This window comes from Dasypus novemcinctus, chromosome 4 (genome assembly GCF_030445035.2).
Source record: "Dasypus novemcinctus isolate mDasNov1 chromosome 4, mDasNov1.1.hap2, whole genome shotgun sequence".
Classification (NCBI taxonomy): Eukaryota; Metazoa; Chordata; class Mammalia; order Cingulata; family Dasypodidae; genus Dasypus; species Dasypus novemcinctus.
In genome coordinates this window covers 18,732,358-18,755,794 of record NC_080676.1, presented here as the reverse complement: position 1 = coordinate 18,755,794, position 23,437 = coordinate 18,732,358, and the positions used below count along the sequence as shown (strand labels likewise).

The window sequence follows — 23,437 nt, the reverse complement described above, 5'->3', positions numbered from 1 at the left end:
CTTCTACAATGTTTACATTTTAGATGATTTTACACTGTCTTTTAGATTCTAAAAAATATATTCTATTATTTTTTTTAGGGTATATAAAGTATCCTACTCTCCAAGACATTTTTCAAGACAAACTTATGGGCCAAGATGTTCCTAAAAAATAAATATATCGGGTAAAACAAATATGCAAAATGAGTTCTCTAACAATATAGAATTCAAAAAGTTCTTTATTAAGAAACTGAATTTTCATATAACTGCTATTTCTAATGTCTAATGGTTGAAGTTAATGATGTCAGAACATCTTTTGTATTAGGAAAAACTCCAAAAGTCTACCTGGAGGCAAGCAAACCTCACAAATTTTCAGTCCCTTCAAACCCTCATAATACTATGTTTTTAGTACCTACCTCAGGACATACACATAAGAGAAGGGAGGAATAAGTTTAGTGGGTCCACTCACTAGATTCTCAACTGTCCTGTACATCTATGTAGTCGGATGGAGAAAAGACGGGTAGTCTTTTGCATTAATACTTTGGGACAGAAATTAATATTTTTATTCCTCCTTTCTTGCACCTTTCCTTTCCACTGGTTTGTGAGATGCTGCAGTATTCAAGGAGCTCCTGCTTTCTTGAAGAGCCTTCTCTTCTTCCTCTTATTCCTTAAGCATGACCTTTACCAGAGTTTAGTTCTAGAATCACTTTTCTCTGTCTACAAACTTTCAAGGCCATGCTATTTCAATAACAGACTGTTTTTTGATAGCAAAAAAAATAACTTCTCAGCTTTCCCCTCTTCCCTAATCTTCAATGTTACGTATCAGAAAGTATGTTGAACCTTCCCCTTAGATATTCCACAGGCGCCTTAAACTCAAACGCGTAAACCAAATCACTTTCGCCCCACACTAAACCAGCCTCCAATCTTCAAAAATGAGCAAGACTGAAAACCTGATGGGGTTTTTGATGCCTCGTCCATTCCCTTTCTCCCATCAGATACCAAGTCTCTCCCATCCATACTTCCATCCCTCCCACTGCCACTGTCCTGTCCAAATAGAGTCTCATTATTTCTGAGCTGAACCATTACTTATCTTTCCACATTCAATCCATCCTCCATAACAGTCACCACTAATTTTTCTGAAATAAAAGCTCTGATTGCATCACTTTCTTTGCTCAAAACCTTCAAAAGCTGCTTAATTTTCAAAGCAATGAGGAGCCACTCAAGCATTATTCCCACCATTCTCTGCTTTTCAGTTTCCTCATATTTAGAGAACATCACTAAGTAACACTTTGGAAATTGGAGAAGACTAGCAACCTGGTCACGGTTCACTTAAGAAAAACACTGCCAGCAGCAGCATCGCTTCTTACACAAGGCAGTGGGAGGAGAGGAAGCACCTCCACTAGAAACAGGCTTCAGAATCTCCAGGTGAGTCCACTGCAGTCTGACATACACTCCACACCCACAGGATATTCTGATACTACTACTAAGTTTAAAAAAAACAACACTGTCCCATGCAATTAATTTGATCCTGCAAAACTGGCCGCAGCCTTTGTTTATAGTCCTTCCACTATCTATAATGACCTTCTAATCTCCACCTATCAAAAGTCTAACGAGCTTTCAGATCTCACTCGGACCATAACTACCCAGCTGAAACTTTCCCTCTTGACTCAGTCAGAAGTTATTTCCCTCTTCCTCGTTCCTGTATCATGAACCCTTAAGACATTTTCCTCCAATCTCCTACTTTTTGCAGCCCTTGTATGTGTCTCTGGCCCTCCCTTCTATTGTTGCTTTGGGAAGCATATGGTGTGTCTTATTCACATAAACAGAGGGTCCAATGCACTGTGCCTTGAACATAACCTAGGCTAAAAAAAAGAAAACAACAACAACATAAAAACAGGAAATAGAAACAAAAGCACCACTTACTGCTGAGATGATAAGAAATCAGACAAAATTCTTGCTCAGGATTTACATGCCAGTGCAATAGGTAAGGAGAATCAGAAGATGTTTGCCACTAATGAGGCACAAGACCTTGGTCAATCCCAACCTCTCTGTGACTATTTCCCATCTGTACTAGTCAGGAGGTAGAATCAAATAATCTTTCTGGTGTCATCACAGTTTTAAACCATTATGAAATAACTCAATTCAAACTGAAAGAATGTAAGAGTAATGAGAAGGAAAAAAAAAAAAAAAGGAAATTTAAACTTAGAAAGAAACCTAAACAGATGGTCCAATCGGTCTGTGGTGATTTGGAATTGTGTGTACCCCCAGAAAATCACATTCTTAAGGCTAATCCATTCCTCTGGGTACAAATCTATTGTAAGTAGAACCGTTTGATGAGGTTACTTCAGTTAAAGCATGGCCCAGGGTGTCTTAATCCTTTAACTGAAGTCCTTTATAAAAGAGATGAATACAGACAGAGAAAGCCACAGATACAGAAGCAAGAAGCTGAAAGCAACAAAACCCAGAAGAGACGGGAGAGACCAGCAGACACCACCAAGTGCCTTGCCATGTGGCAGAGGAATCAAAAATCCCTGGCAGTCTGTCTTTGGGAAGAAAGCATCACCTTGATGATGCCTTGATTTGAATATTTTTCTCAGCCTCAAACTTCCCACTGTTTAAAGCCAACCCATTTCATGGTATCTGCTTTCAGCAGCCTAGGAAACTAAAATATGGTTCCATGAGGATTCCTTATAAAAATCATCACTCATGAAAAACCTTACATATCCTTTCAGAGATCCCCATCCAATCTAAGGAAACAAAACAAAGACAAAACCAGAAGCAAAATAATTTAACACCAGAAGCAAAATAATTTAACATGGAAAAGGCAAGTAGAGGCCATCAAAAGACAGATATGAAAAGAAAGATTTAAATTATTAATTTACAGTGCTATATACTGGGTCACACTATTCTCACTTGAAGATTTAGGCAGAATCTTGATAATTTACAGAAAAATAAGTGGCTCAAAGGCCAATAAAAAAGAGACTGTAATAGTACCTTGTGATGACATGCAGGAATTGTGGTGTGAGCACTGCCTGCTGAGACTTCTCAGGATACTGGTAGACTGACAGTAATTCAACAGATTTGACAACCATGTAGAGATAGCCCACATGAGGTAATGAAAAAAAACAAAAGAGACTCAGCAATTCTTTTTCTTGAGACGAATTTTTTCCATTAGAAGTAAGAAAACCTGAAATCAAAATAGGAAGAAATAAATATTTTGAAAACCAGTAAATGAAAGGAAAGAATCAATATCTTGCCTTTTCTAGCTATGCACACTGTATCAGTATGTAACCAAACAGTTGCTAAGGGAAACTTTACAGAAGAAATTAATAAATGAAGGAATGATATAATTACAACAGCATTATTTTGCAACTCCTAATAAAGTAACAGATCTAGGTAATGATCACTGATGGCTGTTAACATCAGGAAAAGAGACAACCAGATACTAAGTGCCTTCCAACGAAAGAAGTCAACCCCACCTGAGTCACCAAAAAAAAAACCAAACTGATAAAAAATCTGAGTTTACACCAATGCTAATAGAAAAATACTACAAGACACATATGCAATTTAAAATTTTCTAGTCATCGCATTTAAAGTAAAAAGAGAAATTGTATTAACTGAATATATCCAAACTATACCATTTCAAAAAGCGATAAACATAGGAAAACATTTTATTTTTTGTATGAAATTTTCAAAAGTTGGTGTGCATTTTACACTTAGAGCATATCTCAATTTATATTTCAAGTGCTCAATAGCTACATGTTGCTAGTGGCTACCACAGAAAGCACAGCTTTAGCTCTAACTACTAACTTACAGGAAACGCAGGAGATAGAGGAACATGTTAAATGATACTGCAGGGGGTCCAATATCAGCAAAATTCAGATTGTGGGAAACTCTACAGTAATAGTATCTTCTTAAATAAATTTGCAAAGAAAATAGAGACAAGACATAAGCATCTATAAATTAAAAGAGACTTACAAGACATACCTACCAGTTATAATGTATGAACCTTACTGGGAATATGATTCAGACAAATAAATTGCAGAGTTTTTACTAGTGTGGAATGATATATTGGGTTGTTTATATAAAAGAATACTTTTTACGCAAAGAAATATTTATGAATAAAGTGATATAAACTCTGGGATTTGCATCAAAATAATCTGGCCTGGGAGTAGAGGGACAGTCATGAGACAACAATGTCAAAGCTAGGTGAGAGGCATATGGGCGTTCAACTGTACTATTTTCTCTATACCTATGTGTTTGGAATTTTTCATCTTCAAACTTTAAAAAAGATGTAGACCTCAGACTGACACCCTTTAAGGATATCCATTAAAAATAGAAGAAAAAGTCCAATTCTGCACCCATCTACATTGACAATTCCTCCCCCCGCCCCAAAAAAAGAACTGTCTAGTTTTTTCTCCTTCTCCCCTACATGTATCTGCACTTTAACCAAATAGAACAGCTTGTTACTCTCCAAACACATGTGATGACTTTACAACTTGCACATGTTGGCTCCACTACATAATATCCTACCAAAATCTCCATCTTCTGAAAATTCTAATCATCCATTAGGATCCAGCTCAAATATGCACTATCCCTCTATTCATTCACCCATGCAGTATATATTCATTAAGTACTTACTCAGTGTCATTGTTCTAGGCTCCTGGTTACAATAGTACAAAAAATAATGCTTTCACAGAGCCTTCGTTCAAGTGACAGGGATTAGGGTGGGGAATACACAAGTAAACACACTCTGGGAGTGTAAGGAGGAGGACTATTTAATTGTGAGGTAGGGAAGTCCTCGGAAGAAGTTTTATTTGAGCTGGGAGTCAAATGACTGGAAGATACCAGCCATGGAAGATCTAAGGGAAGCACATTCTAAGTAAGGGAATTGCAAGGAACAGGCTCTTGGACAAGAGTGTACTTGGCATATTTGAGAAACAAAAGAAAAGCCACTAATTGAAAATGTTAAGCAGGGGGAGAGTGAGACAAGATGAGATTAGAGGCAGGGTCATGTAGGTCATGGGAAAGATTTGAGATTTTATGCCAAGTGCTACAGGAAGCCATTGGAGGGTTTTAAGCACCAACATATGGCCACTAAATGGAGAATAACTTGTAGGGAGCAAAGGTAGAATCAGGAAGTTCCCTCATTCCTGCACTGACCTCTCCGGGGTAATGCCATCACTTTTCCTTTGGGGGCACCAGCTCCTTAAAGAGGGCAACCCCGAGGTGACAGAGCACACATGCCCTCTCCCCATAGCACTCACTCCTCATAGAGCTCTTTACTACCAGAACACATAAGACCACTGTTCAACGAAGTGCTTCCTACCAGACATTCGGGGAATTAGGAGCCATTACAATTTCTAGAGGTAACTCTATCCTTTCCTATTCTACTAATGAAAACTATTAGTGAAGAACTTGCGCTCTATACCCTCCTTGCCCACTCTTCAATTACAGGGAACATTCTCATTTTATAAGCCAGAAACCTCCCAGACAACTGCTAGAAAATTCTCCCTTGTTGCTAACCTGAATCTGCTTCTCAGTAAGGCCCAACCTCTAGTACCAGGGCTGCCTTCCAGACAGACAAGAAGCATAATTCTTTCCCACCTGTCAGACTTCTAATAGCAGAGGGGGGCCCCATGCCCTGCCCTTCTGTCCTCTCTGCTGGGCTAAGCAGTCTCTGCCCTTCCCTGGTTGCTCCAAGAGTAATGCATGGCTGAATCATCTCACAGTTCTGCAGCCCTACCTCTGGCCATCTTCAAGTCTACAAAATCCCTAAAATTCTGTAACCAGAACTGACCAGCACCAAGTCAGGGGGAACTTGCCTGCTTTGACCAGCATATTATTTTACTACTAAGAGAGCCTGAAAGGAGCAGAAGTGGCTCAAGCAGTTGCACCTGTTTCCCACATGGGAGGTCCCGGGTTCCCGGTGCCTCCTAAAAAGCAAAAGCAAACAACAAGCAAACAAACAAAAGAATCAACACAGGGGAGTCAATGTGGCTCAGTGGTTGAGTGCCAGCTTCCCACGTACAAGGTCCTGGGTTCAATCCCCAGTCCCAGTACCTCAAAAAAAGAACAGAAAAAAAAAAAAAAAGAGCCTGAAATCAAATAGCTTTGACAACTTCCACTAAGCTTACCAGCAGCTAAAAATGCCTCAATTTTTAAAAATAGGAATCCTTGTGAATTCTGTCCTGCTGACCCTATACCACATTAAATGTTTCTCAAACTTCCCATACACTTCTGTGATTTTTTTCAAATTCATGTACTATCTCTACTATTATTTACTTAACTTTTATCTTAAATCAGTATTTTTAACTTAACTTTTATGTGTATCCCTATCATATATGGAAAACCAGGCACTTGCTCTAAGTAGAACGGAGTCGTAAAATAAATTCCATAAAAAGTAAAGAATCGTGTTAGACTCTGGTGAGATATGTTGTCAACCAACACTCTGAACTTACAGCATATGCTCCATAAAAAATGAAGAGGATTATAACTATTAAGGAGGTATTAAAGACAAACGAGCATTAAGGCGAGACTTTCAGATGTAATCAGAAGGAATAAGGGAATGGCAGTCTCACTATGTGGTTCATGCACCACATACAAGTCTTTTTGTGTACCACTGAGGTATGCTAATCCCCACTATGGGAAACGGGTATAACTACCCTTTAGAAATGGACCTGTCATTATCTCCCTTGCATTTAAGCTTGTCAGTGTTGACCCATTATTCTAAGCTGTCTAGATCCTTTGGGATGCTGATTCAACAATCTTGATTATTAATCATCTCTTCCAGCTATAATCACCTCTCAGTGGACTGCTAGGATCACCTCCTAATTGGTCTCTCTACATCTACTCTGCAGCCCCTGTAACCCTTCTTTTGCATGGCAACTACAGCAATCTTCTCCTAAAAGCAAACTGGATGCTGTCATGGCCCCTCCCCGTCCTTAAACCCCAACATATACACATACTCATCTCTCTATCCCTATCTCCAAACACACCCAGAAACACAATGGCACTGCCTCTTTCCCCTGACACAGAGAGACATACAAAAAAAACCTATGCCACTGCTCTCCTTCCCCCAATATGCACACGTCCTAAAACCCCTTAATGGCCTCCCATTGTTCTCTGGATCAAGAGTCACCCTCTAACATGACTATGGGTCTTTCCTGGCCTCTAGTCATTGGTCACACTACTCTTCGTACTTGCTCCACTCTCCCTGGTTTTGTTTCTTAAACATAATATTCTCCTTCCACCACAAACCCTTGGTTGCTTTTCCTCTCCCTGGAAAGCTCTTTTTTCTCCTACACCAGTCCCCATCACCGCGTTAACCCTTATTCATCCTCAGATCATCTCCACCAGGAAGACTTCCTTGACCTTATAATGAAATTAGGATCATTTGTTCCAGGCTTTCACAGACCAGGTTCCTTTCCCTCACAGCACTCATTTCAATGGGCAATTGTGTACTCCTTGTATACTCACCCCCTGTGCCCCTCACTACACAATAAGGCTCATGAGTGTAAGCACTTTGCCTACCTTGACTCATTAACCAGTTCCTTTGTATTCAGCACAGTACCCAATACAGTAGGTATTCAATAAGCGTTTATTAAAAGATAAACGAAAGTTATAAACATTTAATCAGAATGATATTTCTATCTCTTTCTAGGCAACGTCTAGAGATGTTGTTAAGCAGGGCAGGACTAAGTTCAGAGTCCATTGGTGATTCTCAATCTTCAATGCCCATTAGACTCCTGAGGAGCTTTTAAAAAGTACTGAAGGCCAGGCCCCATAATTGATCAGTTAAATCAGAATCTCCAGCATGTAGAACCAGGGCATCATTCTTTTTAAGAGTACTCAGGTAAGCCCAATGTGCAGCAAGGCGCAGAACCACTGCTCTAAACGACTGTTTCTGCCTTGCTCACAAAGCCATTAATTATTTGGTTTCAGCCAAATGCCCAGCTGAAATCCAGATAAACCTCAGCTCTAACACAGTGCTGATTTCCCTTTTTGGGCCTATAATCTTTTCAAAAAAGGGAAATGGGTTTTGTCCGGCACGCCATCTCCCAGGGCTTCTCAAGGCAGACAGGACTTCCCTTTTCAGTGCTCATGGAACTTTTAGAACAAAGCAACTTGTCCAGGGCCCCAGGAAGACTCAGTGGAAGAATCAAACCTACTGCCTATATCCATCTCCACTCCCAGCATTGAACCTTTTCACCTCACTGTATTATTGCACTGACACACTCACTTGTTTGGTAAATGGGCAGCAGCTGAAGTGAATGTAACTTGATGTCATCAGGCGAGACATAAGATGAAATATCAGGAGTAAAATGTCTGTGGATTGAAAAAAGGTATGTAATTATCATGTACTTCAAGCAGGTAAATAGTTATTAAGTGCTAGCAGATAAAAAACTTTCAGATACCTATAGAGCAGGTGCTGAACACAGAAATATTTTACGTTTTCATCAGTTAACCCTGTTGCCTCCAGTGTAACAGATATTCCAGACTGTTTACTTTTTTCACCAAGAAGTTCCATGGGCTTTTGGCAAATAACAAAATCATCTGTCTCAATCTGGGAAATTGTGTCACTGATGCCTTAAAAAATAAAATTTTAAGAGTTTAACAATTTCAAGTACAATTATCTGCTTGCATGAAAATTAAGATTTCAGAGCACACCCCTCCTGCCATTTCATTTACTTCTACACACACGATGTCTAAATTTACAAGGCACTTTGGCACTGTTTCATTCACTCCTAACAACTGATAAAGTACAAAAGATACTGTCATCCCCATTTTACAGATAGGAAATTGAAGCTCAGAGACAATATTACTAACCCAAAGTGATCCAACTAGTATATACAAGAATGAGGACTAGAAACTCCTCATTTGGCAGTGGCCATTCTACCATTTCAATTGACAAATATATGTAGATACGGGCAGCCAGATCACAAACCCAAATTCTGTGTAAAAGGAATAAGCACCATGTATACTAGAGCACTTCAGAGATGTCAGAGGTATGGATTAGTTCTATGCCTAAAACAAGAAAGAAATCTACATTAATCATTTACCTTCTTCTTCCTGTTGCACTGGATTGCTGGTCTGATGTGAATGGTAGAAAACACTCCCTCCATTTTTAGGATCTGAGTCCAGTTTTAGGATTAAGACGTCTAACTCTGACATGACACCAATATATCCAAGACAAAAAGAAATTTCTACAGGAGTGATATTATCTATGTGTATTATTAAAGAACGTTCAAAATCCAAGACTGAGAGTTCCTCATTAATGATATGATACTTCAAACTAAATAAGACTAACTCCTGTGTGCAGCCAACAAGAAGATCTCCTTTCACAGGGCAACAGGAAATGCACAAGGGGGCTTCAGAAAGTGGCATCTCAACAATAGACATCTGGTCTCGGAAGGTTTCTCCGAAGGGTGCCTCCACATTATGCCCAACCATTCGGATACACACACGAGAATTCTCAGTCCTTTTACTTCTCCAGTTCACATACGCACGAAGAAATGTAGCTTTGTTTTTCTCTTCAATTGCCACCAAATAATCTCCTGAGAAGGAAATAAGATTATCCTCAGAATTTATAACTTTTAACTATAATCACTTACCTTGCTACCATGAAAGAAATATTTATGAATTACAACATAAATGGTCAAATTAAAGACCGAATAGAATTAGAGACAGAATGGGCATCACCATCCTGAATCCTCAAGATTGGGAATGAACAATGGACTAAACTAGATTTATTATTCAAATATAAACATATTATTATTCTAGTAATGGAAGAACTTTCATTACTGATGTATGGGCAGTGGCCACCAGAAGTTCTGAGGGGAGGGAGAAGGAAGAATAGGTGTAACATGGGGACATTTTTGGGACATTGGAATTGTCTTGCATGACACTGCAATGATGGATACAGGCCATTATACATTTTGTCAAAACCTATAAAACTGTGAGGGGCAGAGTGTAAATTGTAATTTACACTCTGCTTCAATATGTGTTCTTCAAGCGTAACAAATGTACCACACTAATGAAAGATGTTAATGTGGGAAAGTGGGGGTGGGGGAAAGATAGGGCATATGGGAATCTCCTATATTTTTTACATAACATTTATGTAATCTAAAGTTTCTTTAAAAGTAACATAAAAATATTTTTTTAAAAAGACCGAATAGAACAAAACCCTAAGTAGCCAGACCTTAAGTGTCAGTATTTTAACTGACATTAATTACTCATTTAGGTTAAGAAATACAACCTCTCTCCATTTTAGTATTTTAAGATAACCTATTAATAATTCAAGTAGCTTATACGAAAGTTTTACATCTTATTCCTTAAATTAGCACTAAGTGTTTCATGAAGCTATGAATTCATACCTCCAAGAAAGCTCTCCTGATGCAGAGTGCAGCATTATTACTGTGATTTATTATAATCAGTTATAAATTAAGGAACTCTGCCTAGGTCCCCTTCCCACAAGCCACATACTCATGTCAACTCTGAGAAATGGGTAAAAGCTGTATATAGCAAATAAAATTTAAACCAAAGTTAATTTTTCCTTAATTACCGATTGTATTAGATTATTTGTATTTGTTGTGAGAAGTCAGGTGGGTAAAGAGAAGGATGAAGAAAAGTATAATGATCTTCCCCAACCCCTGAAGCCCATCCCTGAGGGACCAATGTTAATACACACAGCCTGGTATGTATCAAGGTCCTGCAGGGCCCAAATCTACACAAAGCTGTAGATATGGAACAGGAGGGGTTCTGGGTGACAAGAGTTCATTTAGTACAGGGGTTCTTAACAAGGGGTCCATGCGCTTGAATTGAAATTCAAAAACACATTACCCTTGTGGGGACGTGTTGGTGCAGGTATGATATATTTATCAAATAATCCACGGTCTAGTGTGGACTTAGGAAGTGGTGCATGGTTTTCACCTGACTGGTAAAGGGTCCATGAAACAAAAAAGGTTAAGAACCCCTGGTTTAGTAAATCTGTCCTAAGGGACAGGCAAGCACAGTCATGGGGTCCTCCCTGCTCCACCACCCCTAGATCCCCATAAACAAGCCTCCAGCACCACGGCCTCCCATGTGGCACTCAACTCTGGGCACTAGGCTCCTACTTCTCCCCCTCTTCTTCCATTCACACACAGAGCCTAAAATAAGGTTCCCTTATAGACGATTTTAGGAGCCCCGGGCCTCTCACAATTTCTGTATACTTTCTCCCTATCTCCCCAAAATTTTTGAAAAGGAAGAAACATCTACTAACTGGAGACTTTAAAAAACTGAAAATGTTTTCTGTTTACGTAAGAGACCAGCAAAGCAGTTACAGAAAATGTAACTGGCTCATATAGTCTTTCCAGTTTCGACAAGGAGAGACTGCTACAGAGGACACGGGATGCTCAGAGCTTAAGGCAGGCCCACCTCCCCTGCCCCTGGCCCCCTCAGTAACTGCGTGGGAGGAAGGGACCAAAAAGGGAAAGGTGGGAAGTGGAAGACAAGCTTCCTTTGAGCTAAATGGCCCACACCAATGCCATCCCACATGACTCCTGAACTCTTTTATTTTTTCTCTTAAAGGCAGCCAACTGAATTATAAAAACATCTTTGTTCTTGAAGGCCTCATTAAAGAGGTTACCATGGTATTTACTCTTGGCTTCCTGCAAGCAGAGTGGCCTTAGGTCAGTGACTCTCAATCCTGCCTGAGTATTAGACTCACCCGGATGCTGGGGGTCAACCCAGAGCAACTGACACTGTATTTCTCAGAGTGCGGCCCAGGCACTGGTAATTTTTAGAGTTCCCCAGATGAATATTACGCACAGGTAACAGCCATCAAAGGAGCCCAGAATCACCACTACTGACAGGCAAGGAAGCTAGGGGTTTATATAACTCCTACCAGTCCTATCACTTTCAAGCCTAGAATAAATGTCCATTTGGAAGAATGGAGAAAATCTGTAAACATAATTTCTCTTACACACACACACACACATGCAAACAAACATACACTCAAGAGAACACTCGAAGGTGGGAACTCCTGTGCCTAAAAAAGGAGTGAGGAAAATTACACATATGATGAAATGTATAACCTTAGCAGATGGATTTCATAAGAAACACCAAAAGCAGGATCATTTCACGACAATCCTAACTCATATACAGGTCCTAGAGAACCACTGCTGAAAGGTTCTAATAAGTGGTTTTCATACAGGCCTACGAACCAGTCAGGTCCCTGAGGAAGTTTTCATGGGTCAAAAAGAAAAAAATGACAGCACAGTAAATTGCTCATAAGGCTAAAGGTATTCAATGTTTGAGGTTAAATTTTTAAAATATAGTAAGAGTTTTGCATTTTAAAACATATGTATCTTCCTGACAAAATTAAGCTCAGATGCTATATATAGTAACCCCACAGTTTTTTAACTTATCCACAACATCCTAAATTCTAAGAATCACTGATCTAGTCATTCAACTTTTTTTTTTTTTTAACACAAACTGAGACCCAAAAGTTTCTACAAACTCATATCCCTGCACGTGCAGTTTAGGGACCAGTGGAAAGTCTCCAATCCTCCAGGCTAGTACTTCCATTAGTACCTCAGCCACTGCTTTACCACCTTAAATACAGCACTTTGCTCTTTAAAAGTATATGAAAATTAAGTGCATTAGACAATGAAGGGAATCCTACGGTGGATCCTTCTGTAATCTCAAGAAACCCCTATTTTTAAATGTTGGATTATTCTAAAATAGGGATACACCCATACAGTACCCCTGGCATTCCTTCACATTTCTAGTGGAAAGAGAGTAGTGGATGCTCAAGTCCAAGACCTGAGTTCCACTTAAAAGAAATTTTTTAATCCGAATATAATGTGCGCTTTCAAAACCCAATCGGAAGTGGATGCAGGTATAGATAAAAAGGGCCAAGCCATGAGTTGGAGGAATTCTTGAAAGTGGTTCGGAATACTATTCTCCCGACTTTTGTTATGTGTTGAAATTTTCCATACTAAACGATTAAAAAAAAAAAAAAGCCACAAGAGTGCAAGGGATGACTGGAACCCAGCCACCCAGCCACGGACCTTTCTGGAGAAGGCACCAGAAGAGGCAGGGCAGCTAGCGGTCTCGGCTCACGCCTATGGTTGCCAGGACAACGGCAGAGCTTAGCTCATTTTCAGGAACCAGGGCCAATCGTGGTAAGGCTACTGGGCAAGTCCCCAGAAGTACTCGATTCCTTCCCCACCCGGAGGGGCCGACCAGACCTCCGACTGCTAGAGGAGGCCCCAAACCTCCCCACCCCCCAGCCCCAGCGCTAGGACCCACCCGCCTCGCTGTAGGCCAGGCGCAGCACCCGTCCCAGCGTGGAAAAGACGCATCTCGGCTGGCACAACTCCTGGCCGGCCACGGCGAACGCCTCCACTTTGCTGCCCGCCGCCACGAACAGCGCGTCGCGTCCCCCGCCGCAGAACTCCTCGGGCTCCTGCTTGCAGGGCACCACCTGCTGCGACCCGAACGGGTGCAGGTTGTACAGCTGCACCATGCTGGCGCCCGGCCGCCGTCGGCCCCACGGAGCCGGCTCTGGCTTGACGGCCCCGCGGGGCGCCCCCAAATCCCGCACGAACCGCGGGGGCAGGCCACTTCCGCGAGCTGGCGCGCGGCCGCCGGGTCACGTGAGCGCCTGCGCGCCGGCGGCCCTGCTTTTTAAAGAGACCGCGGCAGGGCTGGGCGGAAGCCCCCGGGGCGGCCACGCCCGCCGACCCCGCCCAACTCTTCCCGGACCAAGAACCGCCTGCCGGGCGAGACCCAGGGCTCGGCGCTCAGAGGCTAGGTTCCCTGGGACAGCTCGGTCCTTAGCTTCATCTTGTTACTGCTTCCCGGAGGGCGTCCTGTTTTGGCCCCTGAGTATGTTTTAGCGGTCGATGACCTGCTATCTTGTACCATTCCGTATTTGCCTCAAGGGCATTACTCATGTACCCCCCAATATCCAAACCAGCAGAAACTAAATGGCTGGCAATAAATTTTTGTTGAATGAAAGAATTCGTGGACATCATATAATAAACTCCAGTCCTTTGACAAAAGATTGATCTTGAGCCCCGGAGGATTAGAAAGGATCATGAGTGTGGAGTGGGGGCATCGTCCTGGCTCTCAATCCAGTGCTCCTGAGACTATCCTGTACCCTCCCCTTCTGCTCAAGACATCTCAGCGTGGAGCTCGTGACTGCAATCACACTTTTCATTTTCAGAATTAGTTGAAGCCACTAAATATTATTAACCACTCTTTCCAATTCATCCAGAAAATAAGTTAAGAAGATTTTGGCGCTGAGGAACAAAACCGTTGAAGCAAATTTTCCTTTGGTCAATCACCTTCATGCGCCCTTGACAAGAGTTTATATATTAGGTGCAGTTGGATTGGAGCTAAACTCTCCCTCCATTTTCTATACCCTCCAGAAGACCAAGACAGTCCTATTTAGGTATGGCCAGATCGAAATAGGGTAGGCTTTAATCTATACTATTAAGGCCTTATAAAAAGAGAAAAAAAGACTTAGTCAGAGAAAGCCACAGGAAGAAACCAGAAGTAGCAAAAAAACAAGAGCAGACACAGGAGGGGACAAGGACATTGTCATGTGATGGAGGTAGAGATGCGTGTCAAGGAATCCCAAGGACGATTGTGCCAAGCTATCACTAGAATGTAGCAGACACAAAGAGAAAGCATGGCCTTGGGGATGCCTTGATTTTGGGCTTCTAGCCTTTCAAACCACGAGCTCTTAAATTCCTTTTATTAAGTCAACCCATTGTGTGGTATTTGTCATACCAGCTCTCACAAACTTAAGACACAGCTTAAGAAAGTAGAAAATGGGTATCAATTTTTTTAAAAAAGTAGAAAATGGAGAGCAAATTAAATTCAAAATAAACAGAAGAAAGTAAATAATAGACTGGAGCAGAAGTGTACAAAATCAAATACATAAACCCAAGGGTGAAAAAAAAAATCAGTGAAGGGAAGCTGAGTTGGCCTAATGGATAGGGCATCTGCCTACCACATGGGAGGTCCGTGGTTCAAACTCCCGGCCTCCTTGACCTGTGTGGAGCTGGCTCATGCGCAGTGCTGATGCGTGCAAGGGGTGCCATGCCACACAGGGGTGTCCCCACATAGGGGAGCCCCACGTGCAAGGAGTGCACCCCATAAGGAGAGCCACCCAGCACGAAAGAAAGTTCAGTCTGCCCAGGAATGGTGCCATACACATGGAGAGCTGACACGACAAGATGACGCAACAATAAGAAAACACAGATTCCCAGTGCCACCGATAAGGATAGAAGTGGTCACAGAAGAACACACAGAGAAGAACACACATACTACTGAGAATGTGAAACATCAAAGATAAAGAAAAAATTCTGAGAGCAGCAAGGGAGAAAAAAACCATTACATACAAGGGACACACAGTAAGACTCAGTGCCAGTTTCTCATCAGAAACCATGGAGGTGAGAAGACAGTGGTATGATACAATTAGGATACTGAAAGAGAAAAACTGCCTGGAGAGATTTTTTTTTTAAGGTTTATTTTATTTTATTTTACTTTTAATTTTTCCTGCCTTTCCCCCATTGTTTGCACTTGCTGTGTCTGTTCATTGTGTGCTTGTCTTCTTTTTGGAGGCACTGGAACCAAACCTGGGACCTCCCATGTGGGAGGAAAGCACCTAATTGCTTGAGCCACCTCCACTCCCTGCTTTATGGTGTCTCTCATTGTGTTTTCCTTCTTGTGTCTCTTTGTTGCATCATCTTGTTGCATCAGCTTGCCTCACCAGCCCACTGCGTCAGCTCACTGTCTTCTCGTCTTCTTTAGGAGGCATGGGGAACCAAACACAGGACCTCCCATGTGGTAGGTGGGAACTCAATCGCTTGAACCACATCCACTTCCTCAAGAATTTTTTATGCAGAAAAATTGTCCTTCAAATATTTTATGATGGCATGGGAAAACTCGGATTTCTAAATGTTTGTTGAAAATGTTTGAACATCAACTAATGAGTGGATAAACAAACTATGGTCTATTCACATGATGGACTATTAAGCAGCTATAAAAAGAAATAAAGTTGAGGAGCATATGACAACGTGGATGAACTTGAAAGACATTATGTTGCGTGAAGCAAGCGAGACACAACAGGACAAATTCTGTATAATTATTCTACTATGAACGAAATATATTGTGTAATCTCATAGAATTAGTAACTATTGTCGGAGTCTTGGTCAGTGACCCGAGGTATCGGGAATGAAAGACAAAGAAAGATTGGGTTCAGGGGATCTGAGAGCATTGATCTCTCAAGCTCATCAGACAACTTTATTGAGTTGAGGGGCTAGTATACATACACCTAACATATGTGACATTCAGCACAAAATCAAGTTACCTATTACCCTTACCTCATTCTATATTAACTAGTGATTGATAAACACCAACAAACTTTACTGGAACTATTATTATAAAAATCAGTAACTATACTCATAAATCCTGTTACTCAGGTTGTTCTGTTCTATATGTATTGTTCTGCCTGCAGGTGTGCTGACCCAGCCAAGATTGTGCTCCGCACCGATAATCATAAGGGACAGCTTGACTCAGTGGTCAAGGAAGTAACTTGCTTCCATGGAAACAACATGGCTTTGTTTCCCACATTTCCCCCTTTTTGTTTTAGTCAGGGTGACTGTGCCTGTCTTAGGTTGCCCCCCAGGGGGTCTTACCCGTCATTGACTACCAGCCAAGCTCACTGACTTCGGGGTACTATTGTAGTGTTTTAGCAAGTACTATGTTATTGGCCTGTCCCATTGTGTCCACACGGTGCAATCTCTGGCAAACACCTCTACCCAGGCAAGCGACAACCATGAGCAACAGGATTAATACACATATCCCTATTCCTAAGGCAGATAAGAAATGCTGAGACTTCCACCAATCAACAGGATTAAACTTATTTAAATGTGAAATCAAATCATTAAAGATGTCCTTATCACTATCTACGTATATCTGATTATGAGACATTTCTAAAATCTTTTTCTGCAATTCCTCAATTTCTAATGACATATTTCCTTTGTGTCCTAACAAATGATTTCTGATCTTATTCCATTGAAACATAGAAATGTTATAATCCAAAGGAGTAATACAAAAATTACTTTCATTCCAATCACATTTCAATTCTCTTAACAAATTCAAATTATAAACTTGGTCTCCTAAGTGTAAAACAGCAGATTCCAAATCACTAACTCTGTTATTAAGTCCTTTATCAATGTGCCCCTGACTATGCCATAAGTCACTTGCATTCTTGTGCCAATCATGCACGTATTGCTGTGTCTGCACCGTCTCATGCAATGCAACAGCAGCAATGGCAGCAGCAGTGATGACACCAATGAAGCCAAGAATGCCAGCTATGAGAAGTCCCAAAAATCTCTTAGATCGTTTCAACAGTCCTTGAGCCAGGTGGAAAAGAAGATGACTTTCAGGTGATGACTGCCTCATCCAGTTCATTTTCACCGGGATCCACACTCCTCATCTTCGGCAAGCCATGGTGATAATATCTCCATTCTGTAAAATATTCTCAGACAAGCAAGTATACAAAGCCCCATCCTTATAAAATAAAGCATTTTCAGTAATGGTAGCCTTCCCTACCACAAACACATATGGATCTCTGACACATGGTTGAAAATGATGACTTTGATCTAATTGTAAATATTGTTCATCCATACTTTTATTACCTTTCCATTCAGAAGTAGATGCCACTCCTAAGAAGACTTTCCATATTTGTTTTTGATCATGGACTCCAGTGCTATTGCACCATGGAAAAGGAACCCATTTCCCTATATTTTTCCAATCACAATTATTTTTGGTAAAAATTATTTTTTCATCCAAATCAAGGGAATCTTGAAAGGGATACTGCATATTACTAATTTGTTGTCCCATGCTATTTATACCATACCAAATAAATGTGCCCTTATATTTGTTGGGATTCCCCATGGGGGCACTTTCCCAAACTATTCCATAGGAATCATTAAAAACAACAGATCCTCTTCCCATATGGCATTCATACCATCTTTGCAGATCACCAGCATTCCTCTTAGGACAACTATAACTTGGATACTTATATTCTTGGTATTGATAGGATGGGAATAAAGTTACCAAAGATTTAGTATTATTATGGCTAAAATTGATCATAGTTCTATTTTTCACAGCCATACATGGTGGGTGATTGCCAATGCAAAGAGGTCAGAAATCAAATGGAAGAAGGAGATTATAAATCCTTTGTCCTTCTTCTCGTGGCTTAAGTGGTAACCTATCATCCACGGGTCCAGGAAATATATGAGTTTTATTCAAATAGACAGGAAAAGAAGGATCTTTCCAGGTTAACACTCGAAGTAATGGGGGATGAGGGATATAAGCCCAATATGTGTAATTACCATTACCATTGCCGGTTTCACTCACTATCAGTAGGATTCATATGTGTAGAAGACTCCACTTCTTCAGTCCTAGGTTTAGTCCTTTTTGCCGAAAGCCAGATTTCTTCTCCATTTTCTGAAATGATAAGAGCATAGCCTCGCCCCCATACTTTAACCCTGCCTTTCTTCCATTCATTACTTAAAACATCTTTCCAAAATACTGGTTGATTCTCAGAGTCTGCAATTTCTGTGGATTTTTGAGAATGTCCAAAATGACATTCAGCCAGTGTCATAGAATCATAAACGTTAAGAAAATTTAAGGTAAATAAAGCTTTAGCCAATTGATCTTTAGGTGATATCATACCATCATCTCCCCCTTTTTGTTTTAAAAGCATAGTCTTGAGAGTATGATGGCATCTTTCAACAATAGCTTGACCTGTTGGATTATGGGGAATGCTGGTAACATGTTCAATAGCATATTTCCCACAAAAGGAAGCAAAGGATTTACTAATGTAAGAGGGTCCATTATCAGTTTTAATTTTTAGAGGGCATCCCATCACAGCAAAAGCAGACCAGAGATGTGAGCGAACATGATGAAACCGTTCCCCACTTTGAGCAGTAGCCCACATGAAATGAGAATAAGTGTCAATACAAACATGAACATATTGTAGTTTACCAAAGGATGGAATGTGAGTAACATCCATCTGCCATAACTGATTAGGAGTCAGGCCTCTGGGATTAGTTCCAGCCTGAAAAGGCACTGCTGTCAGTGGTCCACAGGTCGGACAAGTACGAATAATTTCCTGCGCTTGTAGTCTTGTTAGCTTTTGATATTTATTTTGCAGGCCTTTAGCATTAATGTGAGTTAAAGCATGGTAATCACGAGCACTTTGTAAACACCCCACTAATAAATCAGCTCGAGCATTACTTGCTGTCAGAGGACCAGGCAAAGAGGTATGAGAACGTATATGTGTAATATAAATAGGATGCTGTCTTAATCTAATGAGATGTTGCAAATCAGCAAAAAGTTGAGATAATTCATCAGTAACAAAGATATGAGCCATTTCAATATGCTTAACAGTAAGACATACATATTCAGAATCAGAAACAATATTCAAAGATTCCTTAAATATTGTTAACACCTTAATGATGGCAGCAAGTTCAGTACGCTGAGCAGATGTGAATGGAGTCTGCCAAGCCTGTTCTTTTCCTTTGGTAACAAACGCTGCTTTCCCGTTACTACTGCCATCAGTAAACACTGTACATGCATTTTCTAAAGGTAGAGATTTTATAATCTTAGGTAATATCCAAGTACTTTTTTGTAAGAAAGTAAGTAATTTTGAAGTAGGAAAATGATTATCAATAACACCTTGAAAATCACTGATAGCTATCTGCCATTGAGGGTTGGTTACATATAGATGATGAATTTCTTCCTGTGATAATTCACAAATAATGCAATCAGGGTCAGACCCTTTAAGTTGCATTAAGCGCACACGTCCTTTTGCCAATATATTGATGATTTTTTGTAAATAAGTTTGTAATCTCTTTTGTTTATTATTAGGTAGGAAAATCCACTCCAAAACTCCCTCCTGCCACAGTAAAGCTGTGGGAGATTGCACAGTGGAAAATATAATTAAATCTACCATTTTTCCAGGGTCAATTTGTGTCAACTGTCCTTGTGAAATTCTTTCCTCTATTAAATTTAATTCTCGTTCTGCTTCCACAGATAAAGAACGTGCACTAGTAAGGTCTGAATCCCCCTGCAGAGTTTGGAATAAATGAGTAAACATATAATTAGGAATTCCTAACATAGGTCTAATCCAATTAATGTCTCCTAAAAGTTTTTGAAAATCATTAAGAGTGTTTAATTTATCTCTACGAATTTGCACCTTTTGAGGTGTAATACACCCTTTAGACAATGTCATGCCTAAGTAAGAGAATGGAGCTTCTTTCTGAATTTCTTCAGGGGCTATTTGTAACCCATATTCCGGTAAAATTTTTTCTGCCATAACAAATAATTGTTGTAATTTTTCATCAGAAGTATGAGTGAATAATATATCATCCATATAATGGATAATCATTGCTTCAGGAAATTGATCACGTAACTTTTGAAGAGGTTGGTGTACAAATAATTGACACATGGTTGGACTATTCATCATACCCTGAGGTAAAACACACCATTGATATCTTTGCATAGGTGCCTGATTATTAAATGAAGGCACAGAGAAAGCAAACTTTACCTTATCAGCAGGATGTAAAGGAATAGTGAAAAAACAATCTTTCAAATCAATTATAATAAGAGACCAATCTTTTGGAATCATTGATGGTTGTGGAACTCCCGGTTGTAGTGCTCCCATAGGACTCATGGCCTTATTTATAGCTCTTAAATCCGTCAGGAGTCTTCATTTTCCAGATTTCTTTTTAATAACAAATACCGGAGAGTTCCAAGGACTATTAGAAGGTTCTATATGCTTTTGCTCCAACTGTTCTTTAACCAAACTATGTAGGGCATTTAATTTTCCTACTGTTAGGGGCCATTGATCTATCCATACCAGTGTTTCAGTAAGCCAAATAATTGGTATGGGATTGCCCTTTCTTTCAATGGCCCCTAAGATAAATTTGCTCGTTCAGGATCCGATGAACTGGAAGGAAATCCAATTCCCCTCCTATCTCCTTTACTTCTAGTATTATATTGCATATCCATATATAATGTTTTAGCCTGCTCCAATAAGGTAGGAATATGAATGAAAGTACCCCATTGACTTAACAAATCACGGCCCCACAAATTAATTCCCACATCAGCCACATAAGGTTGTAAAGTAGATTTTTGTCCATCAGGGCCTAAAACATCAAAAATATTAGTGCTTTGATAGACATCAGTCATTGTGCCAACTCCAGTAAAAACTGTAGGTACTTTCTGCAAAGTCCAGGATTGAGGCCAATAACATTTAGCTATAATATAATATAATATAATATAATATAATAGATACAGGTCTGCTCCTGTATCTATTAAGCCAAAGAACACTTTTCCATTAATTGTAATTGTAGTTTCAGGTCTATCATCATTTACAAAAGTTTGCCAATACATATTTTTTCCAGTTGATCCGAATCCCCCCTTCCTTTTAAAAAGAAGAGTAGCTGGTTTATTATAGGGAAGCAGTAATAATTGAGCAATTCGTTGTCCTTTTTGTATTTGAATAGAATTAACAGCTTGAACCATTATTTTTATTTCCTCTGTAAAATCACTATCTATAATTCCTACTTGCACCAACAATCCCTTCATAGTTAAACTATTTCTTCCAACTACAATGCCTACTGTATTGTTAGGTAAAGGCCCTTTTACTCCTGTAGAAATTGTTTGAATGCCTGCCTCTGAAGTTATCAATTTAGTCTCAGTAGATGGAAGATCAACAGCAGCACTACCTTGAGTAGCTGCTCTTAATTCTGAGACTGGGATGAATGATACTGACCGCTGCTGACAGGAAATTGGTCGGCCAGGCTCATATTTTTTGTCTGAGGGCCCTGACCTAGGCCGGGAAAGCGGTTTCCCGATTTTAAGGGTGTGCCTTTCCAGTCTATTTTTGATCTACATTCATTAGCCCAGTGATATCCTTTACGGCACACTGGACAAATTTTTGATGGAGTACGAGGTCCTTTACCTGCTTGATTAACATAGGACCGACAATTCTTTTGAAAATGTCCAAATTTTCCACACTTAAAACAATTCCCTTTCTTTTTCGGGTTATTTCCTCCTCTCATAGCTGAAGCTAACACTGCCATCTGGTGGGTGGTTGAACCAATGTCCTGACAAGCTTTTATATAATCAAAGACAGACCCACCTGCGGCCTTAATAGGCCGGATAGCTTTCTTACACTCACTGTTAGCTTGATCAAAAGCGAGCGTTAGCAGGAGTAACTCTCTAGCTTCAGGAATTTCAATAGTCTTAGTAAGCATATCAGTCAGTCTGGCAATAAATTCCACATAAGGTTCATTAACACCTTGAATCACTTTAGCAAAAGACTGCGTAGGCTTTCCTGGAGCTGTAATCCTTCTCCATGCAGCCAAGCATGACTGCCTCACTTGATTAACAGCTTGATCTTCATAATGAAGCTGCCTCTCAATACCTGTCCAAGCTCCAGAGCCTAGCAATTGTTCAGCAGTAATATTAACAGGTGGATTTTGAGCCCTATTTCGGCGTTCTCTCATAGCAGCTTCATCTGTCCACCAAGTCTTAAATTGTAAGAACTCGGCAGCACTCAATACTGTTTTAGTCAGAGTGTCCCAATCCCAAGGTATGAACCTGTAGGTATTTGCAAGTCCTTCCACCAGTCCAATAGTATAATGACTCTGAGTGCCATATTGAGTACATGCCTGTTTGATGTCCTTCAATACTTTAAAAGAAAGAGGCTCATGATGAGCATAAATTCCCCCTTGTGGGTTTTGAGCATCAGGAGGAATTTGTTGAATAGTTACAGGAGAAGCTGCTACAGCTTGCATAGCCAGAGGCTCACCTTGACTAGATCCCAATAAAAGACATCTCATTAAAGGAGTAACAGGCACAGGATTTGGCTTAAAGCTGCTACGAACATAAGGCAGGTCCATAGAGAAAAGTCCACTAGGTACTTTTCCAGGTTCTGGAGGTGCAGAAGGAACCTCATGAGTCAAATTAGGATATATGTTTACCTTAGAAATATTTAGCTCTGACATGGATTTAGTTAAGAATGGATTTGTGTCTTTAACTTCAAATAACTCCTCTTCTTCCTGATCCTCCTGCAAATTCCTGTCTTTACCTGTATCATTCATAGCTGTTTCCTCTCTTGAGAAAAGAACAATCTCTTCCTCTTCGTCAGACTGCAAAGGATCTAATGCAGCAGCAATATGCTGTCCTAAGGCCCAAACTGATACAGGTATATTCTCTCCTTTCTGATATGCTCTCCGCAATGCTTTCATTACTTGCCTCCGCTGCTTAACATTCATCAAATTCTTTCCTTGTGGTTGAAAATAATAACAATGCTTTTGAACCAAAGCAAACAATTCTAACAAATCTGCAGTCTTAACTGTGACGCCTACACTGTGCAACA

The 23,437-nt window shown here is 40.3% G+C and overlaps 1 protein-coding gene across 10 annotated transcripts in view; it reads right to left on the bottom strand.

Moving 5' to 3' along the window:
* HPS3 (HPS3 biogenesis of lysosomal organelles complex 2 subunit 1) overlaps positions 1–13,625 on the bottom strand; it is a 41,730-nt gene extending 28,105 nt beyond the window's left edge. For all 10 annotated transcript variants that reach the window (XR_011648578.1, XR_011648577.1, XR_011648581.1 and 7 more), the window contains exons 1-5: positions 13,273–13,625; positions 9,039–9,533; positions 8,394–8,565; positions 8,219–8,304; positions 2,971–3,163 (exon numbers count right to left, since the gene is read on the bottom strand). Coding sequence is in view for 2 of the 10 variants with exons in the window: in XM_004460563.5 (XP_004460620.1) it covers positions 2,971–3,163; positions 8,219–8,304; positions 8,394–8,565; positions 9,039–9,533; positions 13,273–13,489 (1,163 nt within the window). In the remaining 8 variants the exon portion in view is untranslated. The remainder of the gene's footprint in view (positions 1–2,970; positions 3,164–8,218; positions 8,305–8,393; positions 8,566–9,038; positions 9,534–13,272) is intronic.
* Positions 13,626–23,437: the final 9,812 nt, after the last annotated feature.